Below are 18,335 nucleotides of genomic sequence, written 5' to 3'. Positions count from 1 at the left end.
CGTTTGGAGACAGTAATATTTGAATGACTTAATAAGCATCATCACCCATAATCATACAAATTCAGAATTTTAGTCACAGATAATCAACCACAGCAGTGATTGTACTGTATTAAAATTAAATAACTGAGACAAGTGATATCTTTTGGACCATTAAAACATATCTGTAGAGGAATTATTCTTTCAATTGTTTACCATCCTTAAGATAATCTTACGACACTAAAGAAAACACATTTGGTTAAAAGTCTTTGAAATTTCAATATCCTATGAAATTCTCTGGAGTAGCAATTGATTCCAGGCCAAAAACAGGAAAAATTAAGATGGGCTTGATTCATTCTGGCAGTGTTAGAAAGTAAGAAAATGCTAAAAAAGAAAAAAAAATGGGGATATCACAATAGGGCAGATTAGCCAATCTGAAAGACTTCCCAATGCCAAAAGTGGAATAATTTGATCAAGAACATAAACAATAATAGTATTTAATTATAACACAAAGTAAACTAAATACCTACGAGTCTATACTGATGTAAGGAAAGAAGGAAGGAAGGAAGGAAGGAAGGAAGGAAGGAAGGAAGGAAGGAAGGAAGGAAGGGCTTTTTCTTACAGAATTCCAATTAATAAATGTAGAAAGAATGAGGAAGGCATCATCTCATCTAAGTGGTCAAGGTTAACATCACCTATTATAAGGCATATTGACATGTATCTCCTAATATAATACACTGAAGAGGGCAGATTTCTTATGTACAATGTCAACCTGATGCCATGTCAACCTGATGCCATGTTGAATGTCATGGCAACCTGATGCCATGTTGAATGGCAACCTGATGCCATGTTGAATCCTGGATTGGATGCTGGGATAGAAGCAGTTCATTAGTGGACAAACCAGTAAAATACAGAAAGTCTATAGTTAATAATATCTATTGTACCAATGTTAACTTTTTGTTTTAATAATTGGATTATAGTTCTATAATATGTTAACATCAGGGGTAGCTAACTGAAGAGTGTATGGGAACATTCTGTACTAGTTGTATATATTTTCCAAAGGTCTAAAATTGTTGTTTTTTTTTTTTAAAGTTTTTTTTTTTAAAGCTTGTTCCAATAATCAGTTTGGATATACTAATTCTTACGTGAACACAGGTATGAAATCTAAAGACAACTGGGGCACCTGGGTGGCTCAGTTGGTTGAGCGTCTGGCTTCGGCTCAGGTCATGATCTCACAGTCCGTGAGTTCGAGCCCCGCGTCGGGCTCTGTGCTGACAGCGCAGAGCCTGGAGTCTGCTTTGGATTCTGTGTCTCCCTCTCTCTCTGCCCCTCCCCTGCTCATGCTCTGCCTCTCTCTGTCTCAAAAATAAATAAATAAAAACATTAAAAAAAATTAAAAAAAATTAAAGACAATATACAGAAATAGAGTACACAGTTGGTTCTTGCTAAGTCACAGCTTTCCCAAAGAAAGATGAAACACAAACCTAAATGTGATCCCATTTGTGTCTCAGCATGAGAATTTGTCTACCCATTAGGATATTATCTCTGCTATCTTCGCTTCCCTATATTTTTGTTCTCCCTTTCACTCTTTTCTTTTTTTCATTCCACATTTCAATAATGATGTGTGTGGCAGAGCAATGTTGTTTTCACCATGTGGCTGTTACTTATCATGTAGAATATTTTTCATGAGATCCCTGGAGTGCTGAGGCTGACTGAAATCATCCGTATAGCATTCCCTTACCATTATTAAGAGAGCTCCGATGACTTACAGTGGCATGTTTCTGCCTCAAGTGACAATTGGGTCTAATAGCATTAATTTTCTGCGGGGTCTTTAAGAATTTTCTCTACACCCACATTCTTTCCCCCGATTCTGCCTTTATGTCTCAAAGGAGAGAGGAAATTTTGAAGGCAGAGACGCAGAACACTGTTGAAATTCTTTGGTATCCTTTCCCCCAAAACCATGAGCTGTAACAATTATGCACTCCAAATTTCAAGGCATTATGCTCAGCTCTCCAGAGGCACCTTTTGTCAGTAATGCACCCAGTAAAACATGTTTCCACTGTGACCCTATCGAACTCTCAGTTGATGCCTGCAACTGCAGGACTCTATAGTGAGTCTCAGGCTGTCAGCTTGGGTGTTAAATTCATCAACTTGTGTTTTTGATCCCTATAATATTATTGTGTGTGTGTGTGTGTGTGTGTGTGTGTGTGTTCTGCTTTTTATCTTGATGGGAAATACTTAAAACTTAAGGCATTGTGCATAAAAATCCAGATTCTGGCCCACTCTTAAACTATTTAAAGGTCTGGCAACCATTGGCCCACATTCACCCAAGGCCACAGTTTGCTCCAGTTAAATGTCAGCTTCCCCCTTGGACAATGTGGGTGTTCTCTAATTTACACATCACTCAGGGCACCTTCTGACTAGTCTGGGTCCTATATACATTTGTATTTGCAAAACTTGCTCTATATCCTGCCCTCTAATTCATAAGTTCAGCCAAATGCACATGAGCACCATTACTTAACACCATGAGCAAAGAAGTCTAAGCAGACTTTTCTGTAACTGGGGATCTCAGAAGCCATAGTCAACCTATTTCTTTCTGTGTAACTACAGAAGAAATGTGGCCTGTCATTTTACCTTGCCTACAGGAGGGAGGAAAGAGGGCAGGATTACTGCTTCAGGTTCCTTTATATAATTTCCTGCTTTTTAAGAAAATATTATTATTGTATACTGAGTTCACTCACATAGTGACTCTCAAGCAAGAGTTTGAGACTTGGAGATAGAGCCATTACTGCAGTTTTTCACTTGAAAGAGAGTTTTACTAATCCTCTTTGGCATTCATCTCTAAATCTTGGTGAACTCAAGTAGCTTCAATCTCTGAAAGTTTATTTTTGACTTAAGCGATTTTCTTGCTATTGCTAGATTTTTCAGGTGTCTCGCCAGCTTAACTGTTATCTGAATAAGCTTTGTTTATTTTCCTTGGCTCTTTATAGCAGGTTTAAGTCTGTTCCAAGGGGTCACAACATTTCCTGCCCAATGCCTTTTATTCTGAGCATGCAGTCAGTAATTATTTTTTGCTTTACCTAAAATATAAATAACTCCCTTATACTTATTTTGAACCTTTTCCCATAGTGCTTTCGTTATGAAAGAAGAAAAGCCCTTCAGCAGACCTCTGTGTGATGTGAGTGGAGTTCTGTAGTCAGGGAGTATAAATCATGCCTCGTACCCACAAATACACAAGTAACCCTTCCCCTTCCTGCTGTTTTCAATTACTCAGATTAATTTATTTCCAAACTTTTTGGCACCCCTCTGCTAAAGTACACAGCAAACAAATTTACAGTGAGTCCCAAATTAAATATTAATGCAAAATCTTTCAGCCTCAAATTTCATTTGGTTCAGTCACTCTAAAATTTAATAAAATGTTGGTATTTATTTCACATTTAACTTATTTCTAGGCATAATGTTGATTTTACTACTGAAAATTTTGGAACCAAATTAATGAAAGGGGATTTTGACAATGGGAATGAAAAATGGACTGAACTTGAAGTCATACACAAATTTGATTTCAGCACATGCATCTAGCAAATGTCTACTAAACCTGCATGTAAGCTCTTTATACAACAAATAAATTGGTTGAGATCTTTTGTTGCAATATATTTATTGTTGTTGCTGTTTCAATATCTTATTTAAGCATTTTGAAAACTTTAAATGCCTGAGCTTTGGCTCTCTTTATTTTAACCTAATGTCTTTAGTATTATGTCTTCCCTTCTTTAACTGAAATATGTATTGTGTTTCAAAACTAAGAAAGCAAGTTATCTTTTTAAACATTCTATGTAATGATCATACAGCTTTTTCAAGGTAATTTCTTTGAATGACTTCAAGTATTTCCTCCACAATGCTATTACTAGCAGCATAAAGTGAATAGTGTCAAAAAGGCTGATTATTCCAAGTTGCTTTTTTGGCACTAGATGACCTGTAAAACTGAAAAAGAAACTGAGTGAGAATATTTTGGGGCTTAAGTTTGTACTTTGGAATACAGATTTTAATATGAAGTTTTAAAACCAATCTTCGACTTCTCAAGGTAGATAGCAGGAAAGAGAGCCGGAGAGAAAAATAATAAGAAAAAAAAAAATCAATGGAATAAAATCCTGAAGCAATATCTAAATAACTTAGAGTGTAGAGTAAGTCATTTAGCTTCATATTAACAGTATTTCCTTCATGGGGTGCCTGGGTGGCTCAGTTGGTTAAGCATCTTGATTTCGGCTCAGGTCATGATCTTCCGGGTTCATGAGATCTAGCCCTATGTCAGGGCTCTATGCTGACAGCAGCAGGCAGCCTGCTTGGGATTCTCTTTCTCCTTCTCTCTCTGCCCCCCTGCTCATGCTCACGCACACAGTCTCTCCTTCTTAAAATAAATAAAAATAAAGCTTTAAACAGAAAGAGTATTTCCTTCAAACACTGCAACCTTTTCTTCATTTTCACAGACCTTCTGGGTTCTGATATTTTTCCTTTTCCATCAGTTTATAATACCATTCTCTCTTTCTCTCCTTCCCTCAACTCTTTTTCCTTTCTAGCTCCAACAAGAACTCAATAGACCCAAATGAGTTTGTTTTGTAGCCATAAGCAATCTTTCCCTGAAAATCCAAACTTGTACAATTGTTAACCTAGTGTTTCATTGCTTGTCCTGGTTTTTATTGTTGTTGTTTCTTTCTCTAGTCTGTAAATCACACTGACTGGTACATAGCAGTTACTGTAACAGTTATTCAATGGATGCATGGATAAATACAGAATAATCCAAGGGACCTGACTGATAAAGAGGAATACCTACTAGGTCATAAATGCTTACCCAGTACATTTTACACCACTTACTGTCACTACCCCGTCCTTTCTACAGTTTTCCTGGAATTTTGAGACAGGGTAATGCCTACAGCCAATAGCAGCACTCTTACAATTTCTTCCCTTTAATCAAATATGTATTAGTGGGAACTCAACTATCAGCACAAATTCTTCTCAGTCATGTCAAGAATTTGGGGTTCAATGAAAATGAGCTCTTTCTTTAAAACTCTGAGGATTTCATAGTTTTCTCTGGAAAAAAATGCACAAATGCATCTTCATCAAACAGGCCAATGCCTATTCCTTCTTTTATTATGTTCATTTAGATTAGTAGAAATAACAGGGGAAAAAAACACAATTTACTGCCATATTTAATAATGCTTGGAATGTAACTAATTGCATCATTTTAACTAAGCCCCCAAAGAATACTATGAGTCTGACTCTACTAATTCCATTCTGCAGACATGGTATGGAAAACATGGGGTAATAGGGAAGATGGTATTAGTAATTCTGAAATATAAGGGAAAAGGTAATAAGAAGGCAAACAATATTACAGGGTCCACACGTGACCGTCACATGCTATACTCTTAGAAACATATTGCAGACAAACCAATTAAAGGTGCTGCAAAGAGGAACGAATTCATTTTTAAATTCTCTACAGTGTTAACCCTTACCTTGAAAGACAATAGCTTGAGGCTGTATTTCATGCCTTATCCTCCCAATATACTGACTAGTGCTGCATTCAGTGTTACAGAAAATCTTCCTAAATTAAAGATATGAGCTGCTCCTCTACCTTGTCCTCATCTACACAGCTATCCCTTCATTTAAGCTACCAACATCTCTCTCCAGAACAATTATGATAAGCCTTTTACTGGATCATTGTATCCTTCTTATCTTCCTTTATTCAGCAACAAGCCTGAGCTCTTAAAAATTACATTGTCTCATTCACCTCTGATTAAACATCCAATTGCTGCCTAGTGTAATCGTAACAAAACCCAAATGCCTCACCTTGATCTGCATGGTCCTCTGTAGTCTATTCTGACCACACAATAAATATGCCCTTCCCACTTTTCCTCTTTCCCAAACACACAGTTCACTTCAAACACACAGACTTTCTTTCTTTCTCTAAAATACCAAATTCTTGACTCCCTCACAAGTGTTTGCATGGAAAGATCCTCCTTCAGAACTACTCATACTTGTTTCCTCTCATTCTTTTGTCTCAGCAAATAGTTCACTCTTCTCAAAATGTCTTCTGTGATTACAACCACCAATCACTTCTCTTGATTACATTATATTATTTGTATTTCTTCTTAGAACAAAATATTATTTGTTTGTTTGCTGAATCTCTCCTCCTGCACTAAAATGTAAACTAAATCAAACTTGCTCACTTGCCTCATTCCCAACACCTAGAAGAATGCCCAGCACATATTTGTTCCATTTTGTTCAATGAGTGGATATATAAATGAATGATCACCAACCACATGGTTTGCTTCAGGAATCATATGATTTCAGCAGGAGAAAAAACTGAAAAAAAATGAAAATGTCCTGAAAATGTAAGGGAATTCTGGTTTTATGGTGGAATACAGAATGCATTGTGTTTTCACATACATTATCTTCCTTGCACTCGTGGAAGGTGTAAGGGACACTGCTATGTCTGTTTTTTGGAGTTGGTTGGAATGGTTTTCTGTAAAACTCTTGTGGTGTTTTCACAGGCACCCAGATTAAAGCACACACAAGATCAAACCCTTGTGCTCTTCATAACTTTATGTTCTCCCAGCAATGACAGCAAGCAAGAAGAGTGGAAAAAGTGCTAAGATTCTGGTTCTTATGCTATAAGGATTAATTTCAAAATAGTTGACAATATCCTTAACAAGTACAAATAGGGAGAAAACATCTTAGTGGGGAAAAGAACTATATCCAAAGATGGACAGAAGCAGAATGTTTAAATTCTAAATTCTACCTATTCTTAAAGTTGGCCAATGTTGGATTAGATGTACATATTTCCTGCCAAATAAGATTTGTATGCCACTAGTATCATGAGCCATCAACATTATCTGCATTATGGTGCTGGTGAACTGTTAGCTTTTTTGTTAAAATAACGACAATACAAAGACACAGCAAAAGGGCCTGTGTTCTGAGTTAGTAATTCTATCTGTAAATCTTAGTTATTAAAAAAAAAATATATCAGAAATATGAATGTCCAATAGGCATGATCATAATATTTTCACCTGATGAGGCAAAAACCTACCCATGAGCTGGCATCGTTATCACTGTACTTTCAAAAGCTTAATTATGAGAAAATGCCTTAAAAATTAATAGAGTTGAATAAAGTAGAATTTTTTAATAAAGCATACTTGCTATTTTAATATTTTCATACCAATAAAATATACCATTAAAAGCTTTAGGAAATGCACACAAGATCTGAGATCATCTAAAAACCAAATCTTTTTCAAATTTCTAGAATGTGTATTTTAGCAAAAGTCTGAGGTTCCTAATTGCCACAGTTATTTAGTGTGTGTGGATTGAAGTTTCAATAAATTCTTTTTGTCAACGCACTCTGTCTTAGCATCTTTGTCCTTCCTCTCCTACACATCCTAATTTCTAAAGAAAACAGATCATTCTAAACCCATTTCTGTTATCAACCTTATACCCACAGTTTTTCTTTTTCATGAATATCTTAAAATACCCTAGGAACACTCAAAGCAAGCAACCACAGCCAAGTTTCACTTCTCCTCTTCTCCCCATCCCCATTTTTAGCTATCTTTTCTCATTTTAAGAAGAAAGGGCTAAGATGACAAATTGTCATTAAAGAAAAACTCAGCGGTAGAAAAATTCTTAAGAAATTATGTATTCATATTTCTAAAGTTAAGCTGTCTTGGAAGTCTTGAAGGATGTCAATGCAATGTGGAAAAGTTAGGAAGGAATGTCCTATTGATTGTAAGAATAAAACAAGAGACGATCTGTGGTACCTTGATCTTACCCAAAGAAGAAATGTATTCTTTCGAGTAAAATGAGGTCGTGTTTCAACAATACCTGTCTTTGGTCTGAAGGCTAAGCCAGCCAGGACAATGAGGTGCATGCGTCTCAGGAAGGGATGTCTGACTGTTAGTAAGAATGCATTGTGAGATAAAATGTAATGCCAGCACCTTAGCAAGGCAACACACTCTGTCTTCTTCTTTTTTTCTTTTTTCTCTTACTTAATAAAGTTAGAAGGAATCTCATGTGAAAAGGTACTTTCTCAACTCATTTTCTATAAAGGATATATAGTTATAATATTCATGTATTAATGGGAACTTTCATAGTGCATGACTATGAGAAAAATGAGTATAGTAGTATACTATAGATGGCTGTATAGTAAGAATATATTAATCAAAATCACTTTTCATTGTTTCTATGGGTAAAGATACCTTTGACAAGTGTTGCATATTTACAACTATTTTGGAATATTTGAGAAATCCCAAATGTATGTAATATATCATTCAATGAATATGAGGGGCAGAGTTACCGAGCAATATAAGTAACACAGTCATTACCAACTTAAGTGTTAGCTTTTTGCACTGGTGATACTTCTAAGAATCCGACCTACTGGGAAATCAACAACAAATGAACGGGCCCATTTATTTAATCACACCATTGCATTTTTTAACCATAATTGGACATCTAATTGCAGACTGAAACTAAGTTAATGTGATTGCATGAGAAAGTTATTATGGTAGCATTTATAAACACACTATACCCTGTTGTCCATTTTATCACTGCAATGATTTCTACTATATATCCTGTGTTGAGATAAAGTCTTGAATTTGAAATAACATTTAGGAATATATTTTAACTTTTAAAAATATTTCACAAAATGAGAAAAATAAATTCAGTTAATAAAGCCAATAATGAAAAATAATAAATTTCTAATTACTTTCAATAAAGTAATTACCTGAGCATGAATGAATTCAGAGCACGTATTTATCACATTCTGATAGTGTTGTAGGTTCTTATACTAACCCGTGATAAAAATACATAATTACTACTAAAATACATTAAATTCCCCTGTTATGACAGGAATAAGGACATAGGCACATATGACTTATATTAAAAAGTATAGAAGATAAATACAATGCATAAGCCTTTCAGGGAAATATGTTATTGTTGTTGTTTTTCCATAAAATTCAACTTTAGGCTTTTTTTTTAAATTTTTTTAAATTTTTTTTTTCAACGTTTTTTTTATTTATTTTTGGGACAGAGAGAGACAGAGCATGAACGGGGGAGGGGCAGAGAGAGAGGGAGACACAGAATCGGAAACAGGCTCCAGGCTCTGAGCCATCAGCCCAGAGCCTGACGCGGGGCTCGAACTCACGGACCGCGAGATCGTGACCTGGCTGAAGTCGGACGATTAACCGACTGCGCCACCCAGGCGCCCCTCAACTTTAGGCTTTTAATGCAAGATCAGTTTTATTATATTATCACATCTGACTGGCTTCTATCTAATATTTTGATTCCCATTTATTTACGAGTCAGTTTCACCAATTAGTCAAGTCAGAAAGCTCAGTCAAAATAACTGGGTTTGTATAGAGATAGCCTAAATCAATTGGATGGAGAGAAAGACAGAAAGAATATTTTGGCATCACTGAATTCAGAACAGAGCAATAAATAATATATATTTTCTAACTTGGCCTTATAGCTATGCCGGGGGGAAAAGGGAGGCCACCAAATCATTTATGAGGAAAATATAGATCTAAAATTGGGAAGGCAACTTATATAGCAGAAAAACTTCCAATAGAAGAAATATATATAAATTTTGGAGGTCTAAGCTTACTTGTTGTGATGTGCTGCAAAATCTTCTGAAGGCTTTGTTCCTCTTTCTATATAACATAAAGAGTTCAGATGTACTTGGAGAGATTGACATTTTATCCAATTGATAGAGCACACAAAAGGGAGAACAGGGATTAAATATTATGGCAAGCACAATACTTTTCAAAAGCAAGTGAGATAAATACACTCATTGGCACACATGCGCATTAGTCCAAAAGTAAATTTTTTAAACTCTAATTTTTAGAGATATGTTCATGGTTTTGTATTTAATGTTTAAATAGTAGAACGTTTGCCACCCCCCCCACCCCCGCAAGAAACTAACAAGCTCTAAAGATCTCATTCCAAAATAAAACAACTAGAAAATGTCTCCCAAGGCCTGTGCCTTTATTCATCCCTATGCCTCTATTTAATGGGTTTTCATATAGGTTAAATTTGGAGAATAACAATCCATATTGGAATGTAACAAAGAGGATAAAAAGTATGCCAGCACTTTTCTATTTGGTTGATTAATTATTGTCCTCCCTTCCCCACCAAAAAACAAACAACAAAAACACCTTGTTATTTGTACTCTCTGTGCATCAAGGTAGTTTTTTTGTCACTAATCTTATATTAAATATGGGGACCCAGATTTCTTCTTCTAGGTAGTTTTTGAACTGCCTTAAGTAAACATGACGATTTCCTGATAGAAGTTTGGTCTAGTACATATTCTGGTTAACTCATTATTATAAAGGACTCAACCTTTCAGTTTACTTTTGTTTAGCATTGCAGTTGCTAAAAACATTGTTTCAAATTATAAGCACGGAGGGCATCATCATCACAGGTATTCCAAAAGCAAATGCATTTTAAAATTTATGTCCTCCACTGTCAGATTGTTTTTTTACAACAAAATATTTGTTACATGGAAGTTCATCATTAGAATATTGCATGTTGGGAGTTGAAAAATAATTCTGAACATTCTTCCATTTCATATTTTTGTTTTTCAAGGAGGCAATAAGACAAAGATAGACATATATTTTCTGGAATTTAGAAATGAAAGTTTCACATCAAAAAATCTATCTAATTTTTGGGCTACAGTGGTATTTTTAAAGGATGTTTGTGCCAAAACAGCCATAATAAAGAAGATATGTATATATAATCCTTATTATATATATATAATATATAATATATTATATATATATATAATATATATATATTATACACACACACACACACACACACAGTAAGTGGGCTCCACTTACTGCTAAATTAGTTTAACTTATGATATCATGTTGGTACAATCATGTTTAACTTTTAGCATTAATTCTACTTTCTTTGAATGCATCTATCTAAAATGAAGACAAGTGTTTCCTTTGTACAAGAACTGTTTTGACAGACAGCTACAGAAGATAGAGAAATCTTTCAATACATCTGGTTGGTACTTTTTACTATACAAAATCCCTATTACTAGGAAGGAATTGAAGAAAAAAGAGTGCACATTTCATATAAGACAAAAATTAATAGTAGAACCATGAAAAATATTGATCATAGTAAAATACAGAATGGAGGGAAGATATAGAGCCCCCTCACCATTGCAATCATTGTAGAAGACCAAGTCATGTTCAGTCCAGGTGACTTTAAATGGAGCCTAACTTTATGGTACACCCTAGGCTCTGAAAAGAAAATGACAAGGCAAATAGCAAGAAATTAATGTCCTGGATCCAATACACTTGTAAAGTAAAAATTTCTGCATGTCTCTACCGTGGATGACAAGTAGCATTTAGAAAGTGTCGTATCACACTTAAGAATATATTCACTATGTCTCTCATCCCCCACTCTTTCTAAGATGGACTTCCTTCACTTCCACTTAAAAAAATCTTCCATCTTAATAATTCTAGTATTCTTAACATTTGAGTTTTCTGCGATATTCTCATGTATCTCCCCATTCTTAGAGATTTAATTATATCCAACCTCACCTTGATGGAAATTTCTTTAAATTATTTTTATACTGCAAATATTTCCATAATTATTATGGAGTGAGAAGAAAATATTTATTTTAAAAAATATTATTTTGTCTAAAGATACTTTAATCTCTTCTTTAAGAAATACTAATATGAATTCAGTCTCTTCCTAAATTTATCATTTGGCTTTCTCCTCACTTTTCTTTCCCTCACTTACTCTATTCTCTGCATTTAAACTCTTTTTTTGTGTTTTCACACATTGAAATTATTCTTTGTTTTCCCATTGTTTCCCTTCATTCTTATCAGTTTCAAAGTAAACTTCAGGAGAGAGAGAGAGAGAGAGAGAGAGAGAGAGAGAAGAAGAAGAAGAAGAAGAAGAAGAAGAAGAAGAAGAAGAAGAGGAGGAGGAGGAAGAAGAAGAAGAAATCTCAAAGATTACACAGACTTCAAAACAAAACTTTAGTTTACAGGATACATGGGTCGTAGTTCATTCTTCCTTGAGGGGAGGAAGATTAAAATTTTGACATGCACATGATTGCCACTTTTAGAGGGTTTTATGGACATATACATTTAGATGATCATAACAGCATGAACTTTAATTATTTGGAAATATGTTTCACCTTCTTATCTGACCCAGGAATTTTTTAAAAGAGACTAGTTTTAGGTCTCTCAATCCCCTTTATTTGCAGAAAATTTGACAATTTAAAATACACTTCCTTTTAAGTCTTAATCCCTATCAAGCAACACTTTGATATGATATGACATTGTAATATGACACATTCGTTGATCCTAAGTGAATATGATTTATCCTTCACGTTTTGCTGTTAAGAGTTACAAAGATGTTTCCCTTTTTAGATGTGATGAAATCTAACAAGAACTGACATGTACATTATCTTAACTCTGTATCAAAATCAATATAAACCAAGAAAATAAACAATGTAGAATTAGGAGGAAAAGTGGATGTATGTAGATTGAACACAAGCATATAAGTTAAAGTATTCTGTTTAAAAAAATGTTTGAGTTTATACTGATAAACTTACAAACCAAAGAGCAACACAGGCAGAAGGTAATCCAAGTATTTCTATCTAATTCATACAGTTTAAAAGTCACCCATTACCCAATACATATTTGGAGAACCTGAAAGTAATTTCTCATTTTCAGGAACGAAGCAACTCCTGCACTACAAAACACACCTGTGTAATTCACATGCCTATTTTATTCCTCAAGGACAATTGACATAAGCCTGTGCAAAAAGCTACATCTCATTAACCTCTTTCTTGAGTTTATATTCCTATATTGTCTGTTTCAGCATTTCACTGAGGAAAGTTTGCCATAATGCAGCAGCACCTTCTTTTTCAACTTTACACAGGATTTCTCCCCCACCGCCCCTCCTTTTCCAAATGAGACACACCCTTTTTACTTTTGATAGAAAGCTCTGGCAATTTTAACTCCTTTCTAACAGTTTGGGAAGTTGTGTTAAATATATATGATAGTGGCAAAGTGTTGGTCTACAACTATTTTGACTTGTGCTATCTGATAACAGTACTTTTGATGTTGTCATGGTGATATACGACACTATTTCAGTTCTAGGAAAAAGGTAACAATCGTTTTCCATATGCCCTGTTTATGTCTTAGATGTCCCTCTCCCTCATGGATCTAAATGTGCACCAAATTGTAATCTTTTTAGTTATTTAGTTTACTATCTCAGGAGAAAATCCAGGGTCTACAGCTTAACTTTTTATGATTTATACAATTCTCCTCAGGTATTCGTTCTAATCATTGCAGCAACAACTCTCTCCCTCATAAACACATCCCAAACCACTGAGGACTTAGCTCTAGATGAGGTCAAATTTGCAGAGATTGGGGACTCAATCAGAAAAAGCCCAATAGCAGGAGTCTGCAGTGCCATTATATTTTGCTATAGCTCACAGGGCTGAAAAGCTTCATTCTGTTCATCTGCTCTGGTCCAGCTTCAAAGATTCTTCCTAAGAAAGGTTGAGAGCTGATTGTTGCAGATCAAAGACATCATCATTTCAAGTTAGAGCTATGTGCTTCCATTTTATCAGTATAGTTTTCAACCATTCCACACCAACTTCAAGGTAAGTTAAGACAAGTTTAGAAGCTATATAGTTAGGTAGCAATGATATGTTTAAAAGATTATCATTCAGTGAATGTCAGATTTTCTAAAGGAACTAGTATCAGTCTCACTACTGGTAAAAGAAATGTGCTCAACATTATAATGACTATAACCTGGTTGCCAACAGCAGGCTGGGTAGAAACACTACAATTCATTCCCCTGTTCTTTCTTTTCTATAATGAAACAATAATTTTTAGTCAGTTCATAATTCACTTCATATAAACACATCACTAAATCTCCCAATGCAACATTTTGCCTATTTACTTGACATTGGGATCCAGATATCCTTTCTATCTTTGTTACTTCTCTTTTTTTCTAATTAAACATTGACAACAAACCAAAATATTACATACGTGTGTGTGTGTATATATATATATATATATATATATATATATATGAAAGATACTCCCGATTTTACTTTAGGGAGTTAACCATTCCAAGGCTAGCCGCCCAAATATTCATCTACCTTTTTTTTTTTTTTCATTTTTTTCACCCGTGCGACTGTTGTCAAAGATCATCTAACTTGCACAGGGATTCCTGGGTTTCCAGATCAAAAGTTTATACAATCTAGGCTTATTAACTAACATTCCCACCTCCTCTCTCCTCTTCTCCTTACATTCCCATTTCAACTTCCACCACTCATCAGCTATTTGGGGAAGAAAAAAAAAACATAAAACAAACAAACAAACAAAAATAAACAATGGCAAAATGCCAGTAGTGGGTAAGCGTCTCCTGGTACCATGAGCTGTGTCACAGACCTTCAGAATCAAAAAAGTCAAGTTCAAGCAGGTACCTGCGCCCAGAAGCTCCCTGAAAGCCTAAGCCTCTCCGCTGAGACACTAATCTCTCCTGAGTCTGGCTCAGGAAGGGGCTACAGAAACGAAAGGGGCTCGAGCGGCCGCTTTCTCCCCTCCACACACCCTGGGTGCATCAGGTAGGGAAGTTAACCAGGAGCTAAGTTGAGGGAACACACACAACGCGGAGAATCCGGAACCTGCAAAAGCTCGCAGCTGTGAGAGTCAGTGCGCAGCAAGTCTTGGAAAAGAGAATTCCGATCCCAACATCTGCAGCGCTTGGGTTGCGCGGGCAGAAGCGCGCAGTCCAAGTCCAAACGCTCCCGGGGGGGTACAAAATCAGGACCGGTAAATGGCCAAAGGAAAAAGCTGGGGGTGGGAGGAAGCCGAGGACTCTGGCACCTGGTTCGGAAATCCACCACTGCACCTCTCACCCCCACGAGGCCAGCGATACAGTGGCCAACCAGTCCTGGGGAGCGGGGCCACAAGGACTTAAGTTTCTCACTCACTTATCTACAAGCATCGCCCAGCAGGAAAGCCCGAGGAAGAAAGGGGAAACCAGGAGGGAGCTATTTCCTTACCTCGGTCGGCTCCCACGGTCAGCACCTTTTCGATAGGAAATAATCCCGAGAGAGTGAGTAAGGCGAGGAGAAACTCGGACATTGTGGTCGCCCGGTAAGGAAGCCTGAGCTGGAGACTGCTCCGCGGCGCCCTCGGCCCGGCGGCGGCGGCAGCTCGGAGCCCCGAATCGAGCAGCGTCATTTACAAATGTCACTGGAAATTCTTCAGCTCAATGAGCCCAGCCAGTCCGCCTTCTCCTGCCTGGAGCAGGATGTGGAAGGTGTACGGATGCGCGCGTGTGGGAGGGAGAGAGTGTGTGTGAGAGCGAGCGAGCCGCTCGTGTGTCTTGACTTTTCAATGCAGGGTACGTCTGATCTTACATCACGCAAAGAGGGGCAGTGAGAGATGCCAGCGGATGGGAATTCACTGATTAATCACCGAATCCACCACACACCCCTCCGTCGTCCACATAAATCACATCTATTACTTAGTGAGAGGCATTTAACACAACAGGAAAATACCACCGCGAACTGAGAGCACCACAAATCACAATTATTTCGGTCTCCTTGAAGGGAAAGTAACTCCAAAGCTGGTTCTGTAGGGATTTGGGTCTTTAGAGAAGGGGGAGACTTCTGCATTGGGCTGAGCCACCCAGGCCCGCCTAGGAAGCTCCGCATTTAACAGCCACCTCGGAATTATCAGCTACAGCGCTGGGATGCTTCTCTCGGCAAAGCGGATTTGATCCCTTCTCTCCCTGGAAGCTTCCTTACCGGGAAGGAAGGACAAGCCAAGTCATTGAGCTTCTCTTAGGGAAATGGTTTCCTCTGCTCCACACACAAATGCGATGTTTTCTGAATTGAGCTTTTAACTTTTATGCTGAGTAGCATCTTGGGGCAAAGATGCAAAATTTAGTGACTCAGCAGAAACAACAACAGCAACAAAAAAAGCCCAAACAACCCCCAAAGTCATTACCCCTTGCAAAAGAAGGGAAAATGAATGGAAAGAGGTCCCTAAGCAGGGAATCATAGAGCAAAGGATTGGCAGTTTGTTTTGCAGTCTATTTCCCTCTTTAAAAATGTTCCTCGAACCATTTTAAACATGTTTTCAGGATTTTTAAATTGTTTCTGTTGTGTGTTTTTTTTTTTCTTTCTCCACATGGTGCAGTTATAAAACTTTACCAAACCATCCAAGGCATGAACATGAATCAGTGGAATTAAAAAAAAAAAAAAAAGTTGTTTTAATGACCACTTGAGGTTTTTAATATAATCATCCCCAAACCTACAATTTTAGTTAAACATTCAGAGATGGCTAAGGAGTTAAAACTCAGAAATATTAATAGTTGAAGGCTTATTTTTCCTTGTAATATCTATAATTCTTGACTAAGCACTAAGGTTGAAAAACATGTATTCTAAATATGCATTAATATTTGATATTTTAAAACTTCAAATGGATGTAAGGCAAACTATAAGAAAAGAACAAAACTAAGGAACAGGATGATTGAGAAACAAATGGAAGATACCTTAAGCACTTTGTGCAGTTTACTGGTTGACACAATATAGACGAATGCTAGCACTATGAGCTAGCTGTTCCTGAGAGCAAAATACCCAGAAACATATTTGCCTGTTCCTTAGAAGTCATTAAAATTAGACTGGATCAAAGAACACAGAGGTGACTCTACGGGAAATTACCAAGAACCTGTGAAATTTGCCTTTTTATACTTACTCTGTGATTGTAAAATATGTCCTTTATGTCATTTTTGCCACATTGTAAATTTTAAAGTTGACTTTCCCTTGTATATCAAACCATTTAGTGTCTAAAAAGATGACTCCTTCCATCTTTAAAAGTGTATGTTTTCTTCTCTTCTAAAGTTGTTACATGTGTGATTTCACCTATTATTTTTACTGTTTCACAGTAAGATTTAGCATATAGGAAATATAAAAAGGTATTTTTCCTATTTTACTTTATACTAAAAATTCACAAACTTTGGACTTACATGGGGCTGGGGAGGGGAGGAAGGGTAAATTTAGAATGATACTCAAAGTAACGAATATTTCTTTCTCAAGTGTCCACACAACTGTGTGTTCTGTGAAATATTTATTCTTTCACTAGGACAAAGTAAGTAGGTGTCTTTCTGACATGATCCCATTCAGTCAACTAGGAGGTCAGCTATTAGGAAATCTATATCCACTTAAAGTCTTGGCAATAAAATGAAGAGTGCTAACAAACCATGCTAAGGACATCCAGATTCTGCTTCTTCTCTATCATTATCACCAATTGCCTCCCATCTCAAAATTGCAAGGTAGAAGAAAGCAGCCAGGAACAGAACAACCAAAGACTTACCATGTACTCAAGTTCGATGACTGAAAATCAGTGACTCATTTGCTTCTGCAATGTATGTACCAGCTCTGGATTCCACTGTCAACTCTTAAAAGGGAAAAGTTATGAAAGATAATCAGAGAAGTGAATACCCAGCAGATTTTGTATTCTAATGTATATTCTAAATATGCTGCATTCTAAATATGTAGTGCCTCCTAATAATAAAACTACTAAGTAAATTAGGCAGAGTAAAAACCATATGATCTCTTTTACATCATCTGCTTTACTTTTTAACTGCCCTGAATAGAAGAAAATCAAGGATGCATTGTCCACATATTGCGATCAGAATAATACAGCAAACAATTTTTTTTTATTTTTAGTGATCACAAATCAAATTGCCATATGTGAATGATACAGGACTCAAAATTGTGGTGTAAATTAGGGGTACTAATTGTGGAAGGTTAATTACTAAGTAATAGGTTAGCGTGCACACAAATGAAAGGTGATTACTTGTGTTTAGTATCAATTTATCTATAAAATAAAATTGGGGACTTATTTTAGGAATGTGAATAGATGTTACTAACAAAGACCTAAATGGTATAAAAACTTCAGAGGAATTGAGTAGAAGAATGGATGCTTAGGAATGTTTCAGTGGTCAAGTGGACATAACACATACATTTGGATGCATGTCAAGCATATTTTTAAAAACAAAATTATAATAAGGACATGGATTCATACCACAAAGCCATAATAATACATAATAAACATATTCAATAATTAAAATAGGCACATATTTATCATTTATTGATAGACACATGGTCTAAAGCTGAAATAAGGACAATGCCAAAATAAAATTAATAAAATTTTCTCACATCAAATCACTTACATATTGTAGCTCTTCATTGAAAATGACCAATTCATGAAAAGAGATAGTTTTTATCAGAATCTAATGAGGCTTATAAAAGTATAGACCAAATA

General features: G+C 36.1%; 1 protein-coding gene across 1 annotated transcript in view; it reads right to left on the bottom strand.

Moving 5' to 3' along the window:
- Nucleotides 1-15,242, bottom strand: part of LRP1B (LDL receptor related protein 1B) — a 1,918,909-nt gene extending 1,903,667 nt beyond the window's left edge. Inside the window, exon 1 of the mRNA XM_047084146.1 lies at nucleotides 15,062-15,242. Within this exon, the coding sequence (XP_046940102.1) occupies nucleotides 15,062-15,242 (181 nt within the window). The remainder of the gene's footprint in view (nucleotides 1-15,061) is intronic.
- Nucleotides 15,243-18,335: the final 3,093 nt, after the last annotated feature.

This window comes from Lynx rufus, unplaced genomic scaffold (genome assembly GCF_022079265.1).
Source record: "Lynx rufus isolate CCGP_SWC_20201006 ecotype Redwood Valley unplaced genomic scaffold, mLynRuf1.p SCAF_2, whole genome shotgun sequence".
NCBI lineage: Eukaryota > Metazoa > Chordata > Mammalia > Carnivora > Felidae > Lynx > Lynx rufus.
The sequence above is the reverse complement of the archived record's forward strand: the minus strand, read 5'-3'. Positions and strand labels throughout refer to the sequence as shown.